Raw genomic sequence first — 20,000 nt, 5'->3', positions numbered from 1 at the left:
TTTCATGCCTTTATAGGCCTACTTAAAAAAGAAGAAAAAAATCATATTGAATATAGTGGTAGTGAGAAATATTACTTGTTACTGTCCTCACAAATATGGCTGACCCAAGCGAGAGGGATGTAGATTTACAGAAATATTACTACCTGGGAGGGGGAGGAGGAGGGTGGCAAGGAACACAGTTCCCTTCTTAAGATATGTGAACTATTATGTTATGTAGAACATTTCAGTGTCACTCTATATGTCTTAGTTAAACAATATGATATATATATATATATATATATATATATATATATATATATATATATATATATATATATATATATATATATACGATGATTTTTTTTTTTAGCCGAATTTCCATTTCGCAGATGTAACACATACCTGTATGACTGATACTAGTAAAATAGAGTATATATCTATATTTATGTATCTGTCTATGTATATGCGTGGGACTGTGTGTTACAACATATATATCATACCCTCATATAGTGGCGTTATACATACACATACATATGTGAGTGCGCGTCTGACATATAAACGCATCTATACATACACACATATCAGTATTCATGAATATGTATATCTATATGTGAATGCCTCTGTATGCACACAAACATATATATACACATATGTATATAAATGTGTATGTTTACACACATATATATGTTTACATATATACACATGCGTTTGTGTGTGAGTACATGTCTTTGTGTGTATGTGTACATATACATATTAAAACATAAATTTATATATGTATATGTATACAAAGAAACGAACACAATGTGTGTATGTGCGTGTGCTTGTATTTATGCACACTAATATGTGAACTGTTCATTTCTGTGAACAAATAAATATTTTAATGTAAAATTCTCAAAATTCCACTAGGAGACTGTGGTGTTTTCGGATGATGACAGTCATGTAGCCATACCACTATGGAAGAATTCATACTTCTTTTAAAATCAATACTCATAGAATACACACACACACACACACACACACACACATATATAAAATACAAATGCACAAACATATGTACATATGCACACGCACACACACATAGATAATACATACATATATGTCCACACACATATATATTATATATATTCATAGACTAAATCTGATAGTGTACAAGAAGATTGTAACAAATGAAAGTGTTTGTTACATATATGACATTAACATTCCTTCTAAATGTACAGGACAAAACAGAAAAGAGGAAAAAGATACTGTTACTATAGTCTGCTGATTTAATATAAATAATTTACAAGGACTAGGTATCAGTAAATATATTGTCTTTTAGCCATAGGCGGGTGTGGGTGGGCTGTAGGAAGGCTGAGGAGGCCCGTAAGTGGCTTGTGGAGTAGGGTATTGAGCCTCTCCTTCGTAGGTAACCTCAGCCACGTAACCGGAGTCTCCGTTGACAGAGTAGGTCACCCTCTGAACACGACCGTCGGGAAGAAGGACGTAGTAGGATCCCTGTGTGTTGTCGCCATCACGGGCTTCCTGGTGTCCGAAGTCGTTGGCAGATGGTGGGTCGTTGACGGCGTAGTTGAAGTCGTACTTTGCAGGTGCGTAAGAGGGTGTGGGAGCAGAGTAACCATAGGTAGGCGGGCTGTCTGGACGGGCGAGGGCGACGACCACAAGGGCGGCCAGTGCGAAAATCTGCAAGGTAATTTTACGTTTTAGTGATGTTTACGTACAGTGATCTTTGCTCAACTCGTAAACCGTATAAACATTTTAAACGAAAATACACTTAAATGTACCCTGAATGCCATGCTGCTTCTATGCGGTGGCAAGACTGGCGAAGAAAAGGAAATTCCTCTCATTTATACAAATGTACTGGAAAAAACTCCGCCCACATTGTGACGTCAGGGTATAACATCATTGTTGCCTTGACTCCTCTTTTGGCCGAGTTTCCCCTTCGATGATGCACCTGCGGCCTTAGTTGCGAAAGGGCCACATTATTCATGCATTCTTCGTCTAGAAATACATGATGAAACCTCTATTGAAATGCTACCGATTGTACTTTCGATAGAATATAGCCTGCAATTGTTTATATACCTTTGATTAAAAATGAAAAGGGGAAAAACTGAAGGAAGAGAACGCAAACAGGAAAATGACAGAAACGAAAAATCAAATGGTTATATAGTACTTTATTGTCGTAATTAGTCTCATGAACAGAACTGGAAATGAGTTTTTTTTTTTTAGGGATTTCATTTTGTGTATAATAACGTCTAAAAACTGGTCGTCACCCTGAAAATAATTTAATACAGATACGTAGATGGAAATATAAACCACATATTGAAGCATTTGTTTGTAAACTACCATTTCATGCCTTTATAGGCCTACTTAAAAAAGAAGAAAAAAATTATATTGAATGTAGTGGTAGTGAGAAATATTACTTGTTACTGTCCTCGCAATTATGGCTGACCCAAGCGAGAGGGATGTAGATTTACAGAAATATTACTACCTGGCAGGGGGAGGAGGAGGGTGGCAAGGAAAACATTTCCCTTTCTTAAGATATGTGAACTATTATGTTATGCAGAACATTTCAGTGTCACTCTATATGTCTTAGTTAAACAATATGATATATATATAAATATATATATATATATATATATATATATATATATATATATATATATATATATATATTCGATGAGCCTTTTTTAGCCGAATTTCCATTCCGCAGATGTAACACATACCTGTATGACTGATACTAGTAAAATAGAGTATATATCTATATTTATGTATCTGTCTATGTATATGCGTGGGACTGTGTTACAACATATATATCATACCCTCATATAGTGGAGTTATACATACACATACATATGTGAGTGCGCGTCTGACATATAAACGCATCTATACATACACACATATCAGTATTCATGAATATGTATATCTATGTGTGAATGCCTCTGTAGGCACACAAACATATATACACATATGTATATAAATGAGTATGTTTACACACATATATATGTTTAGATATATACACATGCGTTTGTGTGTGAGTACATGTCTTTGTGTGTATGTGTACATATACATATTAAAACATAAATTTATATATGTATATGTATACAAAGAAACGAACACAATGTGTGTATGTGCGTGTGCTTGTATTTATGCACACTAATATGTGAACTGTTCATTTCTGTGAACAAATAAATATTTTAATGTAAAATTCTCAAAATTCCACTAGGAGACTGTGGTGTTTTCGGATGATGACAGTCATGTGGCCATACCACTATGGGAGAATTCATACTTCTTTTAAAATCAATACACATAGAATACACACACACACACACACACACACACACACACACACACACACACACACACACACACACACACACACATATATATATATATATATATAAAATACAAATAAAATACACACACACATATATATATCAAATACAAATGCACAAACATATGTACATATGCACACGCACACACACATAGATAATACATACATATATGTCCACACACATATATAGTACATATATTCATAGACTAAATCTGATAGTGTACAAGAAGATTGTAACAAATGAAAGTGTTTGTTACATATATGACATTAACATTCCTTCTAAATGTACAGGACATTACAGAAAAGAGGAAAAAGATACTGTTACTATAGTCTGCTGATTTAATATAAATAATTTACAAGGGTTGGGTATCAGTAAATATATTGTCTTTTAGCCATAGGCGGGTGTGGGTGGGCTGTAAGAAGGCTGAGGAGGCCCGTAAGTGGCTTGTGGAGCAGGGTATTGAGCCTCTCCTTCGTAGGTAACCTCAGCCACGTAACCGGAGTCTCCGTTGACAGAGTAGGTCACCCTCTGCACACGACCGTCGGGAAGAAGGACGTAGTAGGATCCCTGTGTGTTGTCGCCATCACGGGCTTCCTGGTGTCCGAAGTCGTTGGCAGATGGTGGGTCGTTGACGGCGTAGTTGAAGTCGTACTTTGCAGGTGCGTAAGAGGGTGTGGGAGCCGAGTAACCATAGGTAGGCGGGCTATCTGGACGGGCGAGGGCGACGACCACAAGGGCGGCTAGTGCAAAAATCTGCAAGGTAATTTTACGTTTTAGTGATGTTTACTTACAGTGATCTTTGCTCAACTCGGTAAACCGTATAAACATTTTAAACAAAAATATACTCAAATGTACCCTGAATGCCATGCTGCTTGTATGCGGTGGCAAGACTGGCGAAGACTAGGAAATTCCTCTCATTTATACAAATGTACTGGAAAAAACTCCGCCCACATTGTGACGTCAGGGTATAACATCATTGTTGCCTTGACTCCTCTTTTGGCCGAGTTTCCCCTTCGATGATGCACCTGCGGCCTTAGTTGCGAAAGGGCCACATTATTCATGCATTCTTCGTCTAGAAATACATGATGAAACCCCTATTGAAATGCTACCGATTGTACTTTCGATAGAAAATAGTCTGCAATTGTTTATATACCTTTGATTAAAAATGAAGAGGGGAAAACACTGAAGGAAGAGAACGCAAATAGGAAAATGACAGAAACGAAAAATCAAATGATAATAGAGTACTTTACTGTCGTAATTAGTCTGATGAACAGAACTGGAAATGAGTTTTTTTTTTCTGGGATTTCATTTTGTGTATAATAGTGCCTATAAACTGGTCGTCACCCTGGAAATAATTCAATAAAAATACGAAGATGGAAATATAAACCACATATTGAAGCATTTGTTTGTAAACTACCATTTCATGCCTTTATAGGGCTACTTAAAAAAAAAAAAAAAAAAAAAAAAATCATATTGAATGTAGTGGTAGTGAGAAATATTACTTGTTACTGTCCTCGCAAATATGGCTGACCCAAGCGAGAGGGATGTAGATTTACAGAAATATTACAACCTAGGAGGGGGAGGAGGAGGGTGGCAAGGAACACATTTCCCTTTCTTAAGAAATGTGAACTATTATGTTATGTAGAACATTTCAGTGTCACTCTAAATGTCTTAGTTAAACAATATTATATATATATATATATATATATATATATATATATATATATATATATATATATATGCGATGAGCCTTTTTTACCCGAAGTTCCATTTCGCAGATGTGACACATACCCAAGTTAAGTTGGAGGGACAAGCTTAAAGAAGATCTGGATGACAAGGGACTCAGAAGGGAAGATACAATGGACAGAGCAAGATGGAAGAGCCCTAGCGAGGAACAGTGACCCCATATAGAAATGGGAATAAGCTGAAGAAAAAAATAAGATGTGACACATACCTGTATGACTTTGATACTAGTAAAATAGAGTATATATCTATATTTATGTATCTGTCTATGTATATGCGTGGGACTGTGTGTTACAACATATATATCATACCCTCATATAGTGGCGTTATACATACACATACATATGTGAGTGCGTGTCTGACATATAAACGCATCTATACATACACACATATCAATATTCATAAATATGTATATCTATGTGTGAATGCCTCTGTATGCACACAAGCATATATATATACACATATGTATATAAATGTGTTTACACACCTATATATGTTTACACCTATATATATATATACACATGCGTTTGTGTGTGAGTACATGTGTTTGTGTGTATGTGTACATATACATATTCAAACATAAATTTATATATGAATATGTATACAAAGAAACGAACACAATGTGTGTATGTGCGTGTGCTTGTATTTACCTAGACTAATATGTGAACTGTTCATTTCTGTGAACAGTTTTTAATGTAAAATTCTCAAAATTCTACTAGGAGACTGTGCTGTTTTCGGATTTTGACAGTCATGTGGCCATACCACTACGGAAGAATTCATACTTCTATTATATACACATATAGAATACACACACACATATATATATCAAATACAAATGCACAAACATATGTACATATACACACGCACACACACATAGATAATACATACATATATGTCCACACATATATATATTATATATATTCATAGACTAAATCTGATAGTGTACAAGAAGATTGTAACAAATGAAAGTGTTACATATATGACATTAACATTCCTTCTAAATGTACAGGACAAAACAGAAAAGAGGAAAAAGATACTGTTACTATAGTCTGCTGATTTAATATAAATAATTTACAAGGACTAGGTATCAGTAAATATATTGTCTTTTAGCCATAGGCGGGTGTGGGTGGGCTGTAGGAAGGCTGAGGAGGCCCGTAAGTGGCTTGTGGAGTAGGGTATTGAGCCTCTCCTTCGTAGGTAACCTCAGCCACGTAACCGGAGTCTCCGTTCACATTGTAGGTCACCTTCTGCAGACGACCGTCGGGAAGAAGGACGTAGTAGGATCCCTGTGTGTTGTCGCCATCACGGGCTTCCTGGTGTCCGAAGTCGTTGGCAGATGGTTGGTCGTTGACGGCGTAGTTGAAGTCGTACTTGGCAGGTGCATAAGAGGGTGTGGGAGCAGAGTAACCATAGGTAGGCGGGTTATCTGGACGGGCGATAGCGACGACCACAAGGGCGGCTAGTGCAAAAATCTGCAAGGTAATTTTACGTTTTAGTGATGTTTACGTACAACGATCTTTGTTCAACTCGACAAACCGTATAAACATTTTAAACAAAAATACACTCAAATGTACCCTGAATGCCATGCTGCTTGTATGCGGTGGCAAGACTGGCGAAGACTAGGAAATTCCTCTCATTTATACAAATGTACTGGAAAAAACTCCGCCCACATTGTGACGTCAGGGTATAACATCATTGTTGCCTTGACTCCTCTTTTGGCCGAGTTTCCCCTTCGATGATGCACCTGCGGCCTTAGTTGCGAAAGGGCCACATTATTCATGCATTCTTCGTCTAGAAATACATGATGAAACCCCTATTGAAATGCTACCGATTGTACTTTCGATAGAAAATAGTCTGCAATTGTTTATATACCTTTGATTAAAAATGAAGAGGGGAAAACACTGAAGGAAGAGAACGCAAATAGGAAAATGACAGAAACGAAAAATCAAATGATAATAGAGTACTTTACTGTCGTAATTAGTCTGATGAACAGAACTGGAAATGAGTTTTTTTTTTCTGGGATTTCATTTTGTGTATAATAGCGTCTATAAACTGGTCGTCACCCTGGAAATAATTCAATAAAAATACGTAGATGGAAATATAAGCCGCATATTGAGTAAACTACCATTTCCTGCCTTTATAGGCATCATATTGAATGCAGTGGTAGTGATAAATATTACTTGTTACTGTCCTCGCAGATATGGCTTATCCAAGTGAGAGCGATTTAGATTTACTAAAATATTACTACCTGGGAGGAGGAGGAGGAGGGTGGCAAGGAACGCGTGTTCCTTTCTTAAGATGTGTGAACTATTATGTTATGTAGAACATTTCAGTGTCACTCTATATGTCTTAGCTAAACAATATGAAAAAAAAAATATATATATACGATGAGTCGTCTGTGGCAGAATTTCCCTTTCGCTGATGTAACACATACCTGTATGACTTAAATACTAGTAAAATAGAGTATATATCTATGTATCTATGTATTTGTGTGGGACTGTGTGTAATGACATATCATACCCTCATATAGTGGCGTTGTACATATACATATGTGTGTGTGAGTAAATGTGTGATATATAAACGCATCTACACATACACACATATCAATATTGATAAATATGTATATATATGTGAATGCCTCTGTATACACACACGCGTATATACACACACATGTATATACATGTGTCTGTTAACACACACACGCACATACACACACACATATATGTTTACATATATACACATGCGTTTGTGTGTGAGTACATATGTTTGTGTGTATGTGTACATATACATATTCAAACATAAATTTATATATGTATATGTATACAAAGAAACAGACACACAGTATGTGTATGTGCCTGTGCGTGTATTTGTGTAGACTAATATGTGAACTGTTCATTTCTGTGAACAAATAAATATTTATTTCATGCACTTTCAAAATTCTTCAGGGCGATTTTGTTGTTTTCGCATGACAGTCATGTGGACATACCACTACGGAAAAAATCATATTTCTATTAAAATCAATACGCATACAGTCAACACATACACATATATTAAATACAAATGCATTAACCTATGTACATATACATACACGCACACACATATATAGTACATATATTCATACACTTAATCTTATAGTTTATAAGAAGAATATAGCATATGAAAATGTGGTTTGTTACATATATGTTACATGACATCCCTTCTAGATGTACGGGAGAAACAGAGAAAAGGAAAAAGATATTGTTACTATAGTCTGCTGATTTAATATAAATAATTTACAAGGGTTGAGTATCAGTAAATATATTGTCTTTTAGCCATAGGCGGGTGTGGGTGGGCTGTAAGAAGGCTGAGGAGGCCCGTAAGTGGCTTGTGGAGTAGGGTATTGAGCCTCTCCTTCGTAGGTAACCTCAGCCACGTAACCGGAGTCTCCGTTGACAGAGTAGGTCACCCTCTGCACACGACCGTCGGGAAGAAGGACGTAGTAGGATCCCTGTGTGTTGTCGTCATCACGGGCTTCCTGGTGTCCGAAGTCGTTGGCAGATGGTGGGTCGTTGACGACGTAGTTGAAGTCGTACTTTGCGGGTGCGTAAGAGGGTGTGGGAGCAGAGTAACCATAGGTAGGCGGGCTATCTGGACGGGCGAGGGCGACAACCACAAGGGCGGCTAGTGCAAAAATCTGCAAGGCAATTTTACGTTTTAGTGATGTTTACGTACAGTGACCTTTGCTCAACTCGGCAAACCGTATAAACATTTTAAACAAAAATACACTTAAATGTACCCTGAATGCCATGCTGCTTGTATGCGGTGTCAAGACTGGCGAAGACAAGGAAATTCCTATCATTTATACAAATGTACTGGAAAAAAACTCCGCCCACATTGTGACGTCAGGGCATAACATCATTGTTGCCTTGACTCCTCTTTTGGCCGAGTTTCCCCTTCGATGATGCACCTGCGGCCTTAGTTGCGAAAAGTCCACATTATTCATGCATTTTTCGTCTAGAAAAACATGATGAAACCTCTATTGAAATGCTACCGATTGTGCTTTCGATAGAAAATAGCCTGCAATTGTTTATATACCTTTGATTAAAAATGAAAAGGGGAAAAACTGAAGGAAGAGAACGCAAACAGGAAAATGACAGAAATGAAAAATCAAAGGGTAATAGAGTACTTTATTTTCGTAATTAGTCAGATGAACAGAATTGGAAATAAGTGTTTTTTTCAGATTTCATTTTGTGTATAATAGCGTCTAAACATTTGCCGTCACGTTGTAAATAATTCAATACAGATACGTAGATGGAAATGTAAACCACATATTGAAGCATTTGCTTATAAACTACCATTTCATGCCTGTTATAGGCCTACTTAGAAAAAAAAATCAAATGTTGAATGTAGTAGTAGTTATAAATATTACTTGTTACTCAGTCCTCACAGATATGGCTGACCCAAGTGAGAGCGATTTAGATTTACTAAAATATTACTACCTGGGAAGGGGAGGAGGAGGGTGGCAAGGAACGCGCGCTCCTTTCTTAAGATGTGTGAACTATTATCTTATGTAGAACATTTCAGTGTCACTCAATATGTCTTAGCTAAAAAATATGAAAAAAATATATATACGATGAGTCGTCTGTGGCAGAATTTCCCTTTCGCTGATGTAATACGTACCTGTATGACTTTGATACTAGTAAAATAGAGTATGTATCTATGTATCTGTCTATGTATTTGTGTGGGACTGTGTAATGACATATCATACCCTCATATAGTGGCGTTGTACATATACATATGTGTGTAAGTGTGGTATATAAACGCATCTACACATACCCACATATTAATATTAATAAATATGTATATATGTGAATGCCTCTGTATACACACACACGCGTATACACACACACATGTATATCCATGTGTGTTTACACACACACGCACACACACACACACACATATGTTTACAAATATACACATGCGTTTGTTAGTGAGTACATATGTCTGTGTGTATGTGTACATATACATATTCAAACATAAATTTATATATGTATATGTATACAAAGAAACAGACACACAGTGTGTATATGTGCCTGTGCGTGTATTTGTGCAGACTAATATGTGAACTGTAGATTTCTGTGAACAAATAAATATTTATTTCATGCACTTTTAAAATTCTACAGGGCGATTTTGTTGTTTTCGCATGACAGTCATGTGGACATACCACTACGAAAAAATTGATATTTCTATTAAAATCAATACGCACACAGTATACACATACACATATATTAAATACAAATGCATTAACTTATGTACATATACATACACGCACACATATATAGTACATATATTCATACACTTAATCTTATAGTGTATAAGAAGAATGTAGCATATGAAAATGTGGTTTGTTACATATATGTTACATGGCATCCCTTCTAGATGTACGGGAGAAACAGAGAAAAGGAAAAAGATATTGTTACTATAGTCTGCTGATTTAATATAAATAATTTACAAGGGTTGGCTATCAGTAAATATATTGTCTTTTAGCCATAGGCGGGTGTGGGTGGGCTGTAAGAAGGCTGAGGAGGCCCGTAAGTGGCTTGTGGAGCAGGGTATTGAGCCTCTCCTTCGTAGGTAACCTCAGCCACGTAACCGGAGTCTCCGTTGACAGAGTAGGTCACCCTCTGCACACGACCGTCGGGAAGAAGGACGTAGTAGGATCCCTGTGTGTTGTCGCCATCACGGGCTTCCTGGTGTCCGAAGTCGTTGGCAGATGCTTGGTCGTTGACAGCGTAGTTGAAGTCGTACTTTGCGGGTGCATAAGAGGGAGTGGGAGCAGAGTAGCCATAGGTAGGCGGGCTATCTGGACGGGCGAGGGCGACAACCACAAGGGCGGCTAGTGCAAAAATCTGCAAGGTAATTTTACGTTTTAGTGATGTTTACGTACAGCGATCTTTGCTCAACTCGGTAAACCGTATAAACATTTTAAACAAAAATATACTCAAATGTACCCTGAATGCCATGCTGCTTCTATGTAGTGGCAAGACTGGTGAAGACAAGGAAATTCCTCTCATTTATACAAATGTACTGGAAAAAACTCCGCCCACATTGTGACGTCAGGGTATAACATCATTGTTGCCTTGACTCCTCTTTTGGCCGAGTTTCCCCTTCGATGATGCACCTGCGGCCTTAGTTGCGAAAGGGCCACATTATTCATGCTTTCTTCGTCTAGAAATACATGATGAAACCTCCATTGAAATGCTACCGATTGTGCTTTCGATAGAAAATAGCCTGCAATTGTTTATATACCTTTGATTAAAAAAATAAAAAGGGGGAAATTGAATGAAGAGAACGCAAACAGGAAAAGGACTGAAAAGAAAAATCAAATGATAACAGAGTAGTTTATTGTCGTAATAAGTCTGATGAACAGAACTGGAAATAAGTGTTTTTCAGGGATTCCATTTTGTGTATAACAGCAAGTCTAAAAACTGATCGTCACCCTGGAAATAATTCAATAAAAATACGTAGATGGATATATATGCCGCATATTGAAGCATTTGTTTATAAACTACCATTTCATGCCTGCTATAGGCCTACCTAAAAAAAAAAAAAAAAAAAAAAAATCAGATTGAATGCAGTGGTAGTGATAAATATTACTTGTTACTCAGTCCTCACAGATATGGCAAGCCCAAGTGCGAGCGATTTAGATTTACGGAAATATTACTACCTGGGAGGGAGAGGAGGAGGGTGGCAAGGAACATTTCAGTGTCACACTATATGTCTTAAACAATATGAAAAAAAATATATACGATGAGTCATTTATGGCAGAATTTCCCTGTCGCTGATGTAACACATATCTGTATGACTTTTAGTAAAATAGAGTATATATCTATGTATCTGTCTATGTATATGTTTGGGACTGTGTTATGACATAAATATCATACATATAGGGGCGTTGCACATACGCATACATATGTGCGTGTGAGTGCGTGTGTGATATATAAACGCATCTACACATTCACACATATCAATATTAATATATATATATATATATATATATATATATATATATATATATATATGTATATGTATATATATATATATATATGTATATATATATATATATATATATATATATATATATATATATATATATATGTGAATGCCTCTGTATACACACAAGCGTATATATACACACATGTATATACATGTGTATGTTTACACACACACACGCACATACACACATACATATATGTTTACATATATACACATGCGTTTGTGTACATATGTTTGAGTGTATGTGTATATTTAAACATGTTCAAACATAAATAAATATATATATATATATATATATATATATATATATGTATGTATGTGTGTGTGTGTGTGTGTATACAAAGAAACGAACACAATGTGTATGTGCGTGTGCTTGTATTTATGCAGACTCATATGTGAACAGTTAATTTCTGTGAACAAATATTTATTTCATGCAACATTTTCAAAATTCTACTCGAAGATTGCGCTGTTTTTGGATGATGACAGTCATGTGGCCATATCACTACGGAAGAATTCATATTTCTATTAACATCAATACGCATGCAGTATACACATACACATATGTTAAATACAAATGCACAAACATATGTACATATACATACACGCACACACATATATAGTACATACATATATGTCCACACACACACATATATTATATATATTCATACACTTAATCTGATAGTGTATAAGAAGAATGTAGCAAATGAAAATGTGGTTTGTTACATATATGTTACATGACAACCCTTCTAGATGTACGGGGGAAACAGAGAAAAGGAAAAAGATATTGTTACTATAGTCTGCTGATTTAATATAAATAATTTACAAGGGTTGGGTATCAGTAAATATATTGTCTTTTAGCCATAGGCGGGTGTGGGTGGACTGTAAGAAGGCTGAGGAGGCCCGTAAGTGGCTTGTGGAGCAGGGTATTGAGCCTCTCCTTCGTAGGTAACCTCAGTCACGTAACCGGAGTCTCCGTTGACAGAGTAGGTCACCCTCTGCACACGACCGTCGGGAAGAAGGACGTAGTAGGATCCCTGTGTGTTGTCGCCATCACGGGCTTCCTGGTGTCCGAAGTCGTTGGCTGATGGTGGGTCGTTGACGGCGTAGTTGAAGTCGTACTTTGCAGGTGCGTAAGAGGGTGTGGGAGCAGAGTAACCATAGGTAGGCGGGCTATCTGGACGGGCGAGGGCGACAACCACAAGGGCGGCCAGTGCAAAAATCTGCAAGGTAATTTTACGTTTTAGTGATGTTTACGTACAGCGATCTTTGCTCAACTCGGTAAACCGTATAAACATTTTAAACAAAAATATACTCAAATGTACCCTGAATGCCATGCTGCTTCTATGCGGTGGCAAGACTGGTGAAGACAAGGAAATTCCTCTCATTTATACAAATGTACTGGAAAAAACTCCGCCCACATAGTGACGTCAGGGTATAACATCATTGTGGCCTTGACTCCTCTTTTGGCCGAGTTTCCCCTTCGATGATGCACCTGCGGCCTTAGTTGCGCAAGGGCCACATTATTCATGCATTCTTCGTCTAGAAATACATGTTGATGAAACTATTGAAATGCTACCGATTGTACTTTCGATAGAGAATATTCAGCACGTAATTATTTATATGGTTTTGATTAAAGAAGTAAAGGAAAAGGACTATGCTAGATATAGATCGAAGAGAATCCCGACAGAAAATGGACAGAAAAAGAACAAGAAATAGAATAATAACAGGGTTGTTTGTCTTTGTAGATTGGTGTGGTGAATTAGAACCCCCCCCCCCTCCCCCTTTTCAAAACTACATATGTGGTTTTCTGGGATATAATTTTGTAAATGACAGTAAGTCGTCATACTGGAAAGACTTTAAAGCAATTATATACATATGAAAATAAAAGTCAGTTCCATTTCATACCCGTCATGGGCCTACGCAAAACAGATAAAGAAGAAGAAGAAGAAGAAGAAGAAGAAGAAAATATATAATTGATAATTATTCCCTTTTATCTCAATCCCGGCAGAGATGGCTAGCTTAAACAACGTGATCTAACCCTTAAGAAGTACTGACATTGTAGCTGGGAACTGGAGGTGGTGGGGAGGGGGGGGGGGGGCAAGGAACACGTGTTCCTTTAATTGAGATGAGGAAATCCTATTTATTTATCTATTTATTTTTTGTAAAATAGTTCAACAATATCTTATATAATTCACTGATAGAACAACGATCTACATATCTATGTGTGAGCGTGTGTATACGTACACATATGACGGCCTTGGGAACCTTACCTGTTTCCACTTTTCTACTACAGGTCCCGGTTTATTTATTACCTCATTTTCTTTGTCGAGGTATCATTGTTCTTTCATTGATTAATGGGAGAACGGAGAAGAGAGAGAGAGAGAGAGAGAGAGAGAGAGAGAGAGAGAGAGAGAGAGAGAGAGAGAGAGAGAGAGAGAGAGAGAGAGAGAGAGAGAGAGATTTAAGTAAATCTGACATATTTCTTTACTCTTTGGCTTTTACCGATATAAGTGCGGTTTACTTACATTTGGTAAATTTGATCGTTTATAGAACCGTGCCGGAATAAAATTTCCATGACATTAATCTATATGCGGTGTCAATTCAGTAAAACTGCTGTTGTATCAAGGTATCCGTTTTTTATAATCAATGCATTTGCATTGATTATAAAATCTAAGTGAAATCGTTGCCTGCTGTTCTTGGGATCATCTATAATCTAAACTACATGACCTGTTAAATTTCACGAAGAAGAAAACACCTCGAATACCATTCTGTAGGATGAGATGTGACGAGTGAGGAAGCCAGAGATTTTTTTTTTCTTTTACACAAGTATCCAAGAAAACCCCATGGCTATACGTTAGGTAATAGGATCGTGATTACCTTGACTCTGGCTGTGAATTTTCCCCCTCTGGCGGGGTTGCAAGTATAATTTTCAGTGTTATGTATGCGTGAATTGTGCTTTTGCGACGAGAGAACATTGTCTGCCTTTCCCATGGACTATTTTGCCAGCAACGTTTTTTAATACTGTATTTACCTCACCTGTTCAAAAATGTTTAAGGCAATATATTTCCACAAGAAATGATTAAGGAATGGATTATATATAATGTGTGTTATATATCAGTCTCAGATAACAGACTGCTACCGAATTTCGACAGTGCTTCCATCATGGGTATATGATGAAAAATGTGAATTTCTATTATAGTACAGTTGAGATGGGATTAATATGAAGAGACAAAGAGCTATTTAGATAGATCGATATATTGTTAGATACACACACATACAGAGAGAGAGAGAGAGAGAGAGAGGGAGAGGGAGAGGGAGAGGGAGAGGGAGAGAGAGAGAGAGAGAGAGAGAGAGAGAGAGAGAGAGAGAATGAATAATGACGATTTTTTTTATTTTCAAGGATGTGAATCAGAGCCATTGGCCACCCTTGGGGTTACCACCATTCCTGCCAGGTGGTCGGCCAACATATGCTTTTCTCGTTGCTCGCTAAAGATTATAATGTTTTGTCTTCATATTCAACCACTTGTTCTTGGCGTTTCACTTGTTAGTTAAATGAATTCCATTCGACATGACGATATTTTATGAAATTTATGAAAGGTTGGATGCCTTCATTGATATGTACAAAATTGACATTTGATTATTTGTAAGATAATTGAAAATATTGATATAGAAAAAGCAAGTAATTGGATACCTTCATGGGACTGAATGTCTTTTGTATTTCTTAAGATAACAAATTACTGAAAGTGATTTTCTGTAGACTATGAAGACACTGAAATGACCGATTAGTGATCGCGCAAGTATGAACTGAATACACATGAATATATAGATTCATCAATCTGTTGTAACCATGAATATTTTTGTATGTAAGTGTACGAAACATGCTGATAGTATGAAATAAACAAAGGTCTATTACTTATTTTGATAGTCAACCAAACTCCCGTTGTTTAAGTTGGGTTGGTGTTATAAGTTGTCTGAAGAAAGGGTTATTTCTGTATATATTACCATGTGCTCGATTTTAAACAGACTCCTGGTGTATAAAGAAGAAAAAGAGAGAAAGAAAGGAAAAAATATATAACTCGCTAAATAGGGAAATACATTTCCACCAAACCATCTCTGTAATACAGCTCATTAGCTCTGATTAGTATGTCAGCACACACACACACAAATCCTTAATCAACTGAAGAATGCAGAAGGAAATTATTGGCCCCACAATTGCCCCCATGATTTGGAAGAGATTATGAGTAAGGAAAGAGAAGAAATTATAAAGAGCTCATATTGATTTTGGCAATGGTGATAATGGCAATTGTGAGCACCAACCCAAGTTCGATGTTGATAGTACACCTGACAGAGACATGAATATAAAGTGTTTATCCCACGTAGTGAGATCCCTGTGTGCTGTCCCTATCACGGGCTTCCTCATGTTCCAAAATCGTTCCCGGATGCTTGGTCGTTGACGGCGTAGTTGAAGTCGTACTTGGCGGGTGTACAAGCAGGTGTAGGGGCAGGGCATCCATACGTAGGTTGACTATCAAGAAGGGCGATGACGGCGACCATAAGGGCAGGTAATATGGTACAGTAGAGTGGAATTGGCATCAGTATTTAGGTAGTGCGGTGAGGCCATTGCTCCAAACACCATTAGAAGTATTCAACGTATGAATCATTGCAATTTACGAAGACTAAGACAAACCTCCATTGCCTTACTGTCAGTTAGCAGAGACGACATTGTAGAAGGTAGAGCAATTTCTTCCTTTAAATCATATATCCAGGAAAAATCTGTCTCGGTGGTTTTACCTTGACTTCTCGTGTCATTTTCTTTCTCCGGTGGCGATGATTAATTTAAACGCTTCATTGCACAAAATACTACCGAAAGGTGTTTTATTTACGGGGGAAATTTCTTATCTGTTATAAATACCATTTTTTTCTGACTTCAAAAATTACTCGTTGTGTGTTATTTTTTTACACTCGTTAAGCATACAAAAGATGTTCCAGTACTTCTTCCATTATAAGAAGCTAGTGCAGTGTCCTTTCAAGATGCTCAGTATGTTTTATTTTTTCCTTGGGCAAACTTTATGTAATGTTCAGTTCTCAAAAGGAAAAACACACGGATACAGAACACTGGGTCTTAAAAGAAAATAGAAAGAAAGAAAGACAGAAAGGAAAATAAATAAATACTCACAGATTGAGCCAGTTCGAGTAAATTGATGGAACCATCACTCGTTACGTAAAGGGTACGTTTACTCGCGATTTTTGGTCTATATAATCTCTATTAGTCTGTGTATATGTAGACACACACACACTCATGTATGTATATGCGTCTGTGTTTACACGTGACACACTGACAGGGAAGATGCAGAGGCATACACACACACACATGTATATATGTATATATATATGTATGCATTTATATATACATAAATATATATGTATATGTACACACACACACACACACACACACACACACACACACACACACACACACACACACACACACACACACATATATATATATATATATATATATATATATATATATATATATATATATACATATATACATATACACTTACACACACCACACACATATATTTATATATATATATGTATACATACACACACATACATGGATATATGTATACACGCAAAATATATATTTCTCTCACGAATCCTGACCTCAAGACAAAGAAGAGAAGAAGGAAAGGAAAGAGAAAAGGTATGAGGAAGAGAAAAATGGAAGAGGGAGCAGCAAAATAATAACAATGGTAACATCAGTTCAAGCTAGTTTACTCGCTCTCCGCCGTGGGTAAAAATAGATGCGGTTGATGTCATTTTCGAAAAATATTCCGACCATAATACAAACTATATTATATATGTGTGTGTGTGTGTGTGAGTACAAATATATATTTACATGAATATGTATATATATATCATTTATATATATATATATATATATATATATATATATGGATATAAATGTATATGTATGTATGTATGTATCTGTATATGTGTGTATATATATACGCATATTTGTCTGGATTTTGGCCGACATTTTCCTTCCGGCAATTTGACCATAAATGACATATTTATGTATATATATATATATATATATATATATATATATATATATATATATATATGCATTTATATATAAATGTATATGTATATATACATATGTATATAAATACACATATATACACAAACACTATCCATCTGTGTGTGAATATTTGCATGAATATACATACACATACATGCACAAACACATGCAAACAATCAAAAATATATTTCTACACATATATATATAATCACACATACATGTGTATGTACCTACCACACACACACACACACATACACGTATATACACAAGGAGTCTATATACTACAATTGAAAACCTCACGGTATACTTCTGAAATATGTGATAAATATATATTGAAAGCCATAGTGCTTGGACAATGTGATAAGAATAACAATCATTGGAAAGTCACTTAAGCAGATGTTGAGAACTTAACAGAGGTCGCATGCTAATGTCGGTGCAGGAAATATAATACTAATATACTGATGTTGTGTCCTTGTGTGGCCGAACTCTCCTTGTGCTGTTTTATGGATTTCGTTAAACCTATTGCATTAACTATTCCTTTTGTATATACATTACTTTGAGATATGAGGGAGAAACTGCATTGTTAATAAGAGAAACAAAACCATTCTTTTTGATGGCAGCTCTTCGCCCACTGATATAAGATGTTTATCTCATACACACACACACACACATACACACACATTCACACTCACACACATGCTCACACACACACTCACATATAAATATTTATGTTTATATATACATATATATGTATGCATATGTGTGTGTGCGCGTGTATCTCTCTCTCACACACACTCACATATAAATATATGTTTATATATATACATACATAGATATGTATGCATATGTGTGTGCGTGTATCACAGACACACACACACACACACACACACACACACACACACACACACACACACACACACACACACACACACACACACACACACACACACACACATTCTCACATCTCTCACTAAATGTCTGTGAATATATACACATATCCTATATTAACCAGTCCAGTCCACCCCAAACTAAACACTGTAAGTCTGCAACTAGCTCACGTCGGCATGATCTTGGCGGTCCACACCTTAGCAGCACTGAGTGATGAATTTGGAAGTGGAGGCGATTGCATATAAGTGATCATACAAATTACTTAAAGGCTATTTTGCTGCCACTTATTATAGTGCTTCTGTAAATACAGCTAGCAAGAACTTGAGGTTAAGGCTTGAGGTTACAGCGGTTTAAATCTTGTGCATCGTTTGTATAATATGCTCTTCATGTATGAAACTTTTAGCGTGGAAAGATTCCGATTATTCATATTTTATGTATTTCAAGTATGACAGATTCAGTACTTTATAGTTAATGATTCATGTATATTTCTATGTCGAATGTTGTTTTGATTAATTGTAGTGAACTTGATTTACAAAATGACAACATACGTTAGAGTAAAATGTTTCAAGATTCTCTGCCTCTCGGTGGTCGTTAGCGGCGACTAATGACTCAATTACATAGTTAGGAATCTGCATTTTACTGTGTCTTTATATTGAAGCCTTGGTCAATTACTGAGACGAGGTAATTTAAAGAAATCCGATATTGCTAAATAAAAAAGACCGTCCCATAAGATAATATAGATAAGAGAAATGTCCCACAGATAATTATCAACTGACTTCGAAGTCAATGAAGGATATCTATTGATTTTTCTCTCAACATTAATAGCATTTAATCATCTCTTTCTGGGTATCAATAGGGAATGGATTATAAGAGAGTTGGGGGAGTGAAAGGGTCTTAGGGAGATAACACAGGACACCTTCTTCAGACGATCT

The 20,000-nt window shown here is 36.4% G+C and overlaps 6 protein-coding genes across 6 annotated transcripts; all 6 read right to left on the bottom strand.

Moving 5' to 3' along the window:
- Window positions 1–1,230: 1,230 nt before the first annotated feature.
- On the bottom strand, window positions 1,231–1,790 carry LOC138860524 (pro-resilin-like). Its single transcript, XM_070118116.1, has 2 exons — window positions 1,761–1,790; window positions 1,231–1,659 (listed from the first exon to the last, which is right to left on the bottom strand). The coding sequence occupies exons 1-2, from the start codon at window positions 1,770–1,772 to the stop codon at window positions 1,294–1,296; spliced, it is 378 nt and encodes a 125-aa protein (XP_069974217.1). The 5' UTR covers window positions 1,773–1,790; the 3' UTR covers window positions 1,231–1,293.
- A 1,845-nt stretch (window positions 1,791–3,635) lies between these two features.
- LOC138860516 (pro-resilin-like) lies at window positions 3,636–4,191 on the bottom strand. Its single transcript, XM_070118101.1, has 2 exons — window positions 4,167–4,191; window positions 3,636–4,064 (listed from the first exon to the last, which is right to left on the bottom strand). The coding sequence occupies exons 1-2, from the start codon at window positions 4,176–4,178 to the stop codon at window positions 3,699–3,701; spliced, it is 378 nt and encodes a 125-aa protein (XP_069974202.1). The 5' UTR covers window positions 4,179–4,191; the 3' UTR covers window positions 3,636–3,698.
- Window positions 4,192–5,954: 1,763 nt separating this feature from the next.
- Window positions 5,955–6,547, bottom strand: LOC138861547 (pro-resilin-like; the record flags this gene model as incomplete). Its single annotated transcript, XM_070121305.1, has 1 exon — window positions 5,955–6,547. A coding segment is annotated over one exon (387 nt), but the record flags the coding sequence as incomplete, so codon positions are not given.
- Window positions 6,548–8,298: 1,751 nt separating this feature from the next.
- Window positions 8,299–8,852, bottom strand: LOC138860509 (pro-resilin-like). The gene is made up of 2 exons (XM_070118093.1): window positions 8,830–8,852; window positions 8,299–8,727 (listed from the first exon to the last, which is right to left on the bottom strand). Exons 1-2 carry the CDS (start codon window positions 8,839–8,841, stop codon window positions 8,362–8,364), a joined length of 378 nt encoding a protein of 125 aa, XP_069974194.1. The 5' UTR covers window positions 8,842–8,852; the 3' UTR covers window positions 8,299–8,361.
- Window positions 8,853–10,525: 1,673 nt separating this feature from the next.
- LOC113809256 (pro-resilin-like) lies at window positions 10,526–11,068 on the bottom strand. Its single transcript, XM_027360797.2, has 2 exons — window positions 11,045–11,068; window positions 10,526–10,942 (listed from the first exon to the last, which is right to left on the bottom strand). The coding sequence occupies exons 1-2, from the start codon at window positions 11,054–11,056 to the stop codon at window positions 10,577–10,579; spliced, it is 378 nt and encodes a 125-aa protein (XP_027216598.2). The 5' UTR covers window positions 11,057–11,068; the 3' UTR covers window positions 10,526–10,576.
- Window positions 11,069–12,880: 1,812 nt separating this feature from the next.
- LOC113809257 (pro-resilin-like) lies at window positions 12,881–13,442 on the bottom strand. Its single transcript, XM_027360798.2, has 2 exons — window positions 13,412–13,442; window positions 12,881–13,309 (listed from the first exon to the last, which is right to left on the bottom strand). The coding sequence occupies exons 1-2, from the start codon at window positions 13,421–13,423 to the stop codon at window positions 12,944–12,946; spliced, it is 378 nt and encodes a 125-aa protein (XP_027216599.2). The 5' UTR covers window positions 13,424–13,442; the 3' UTR covers window positions 12,881–12,943.
- Window positions 13,443–20,000: the final 6,558 nt, after the last annotated feature.

Source organism: Penaeus vannamei, chromosome 4 (assembly GCF_042767895.1).
Source record: "Penaeus vannamei isolate JL-2024 chromosome 4, ASM4276789v1, whole genome shotgun sequence".
Classification (NCBI taxonomy): domain Eukaryota; kingdom Metazoa; phylum Arthropoda; class Malacostraca; order Decapoda; family Penaeidae; genus Penaeus; species Penaeus vannamei.
The sequence above is the reverse complement of the archived record's forward strand: the minus strand, read 5'-3'. Positions and strand labels throughout refer to the sequence as shown.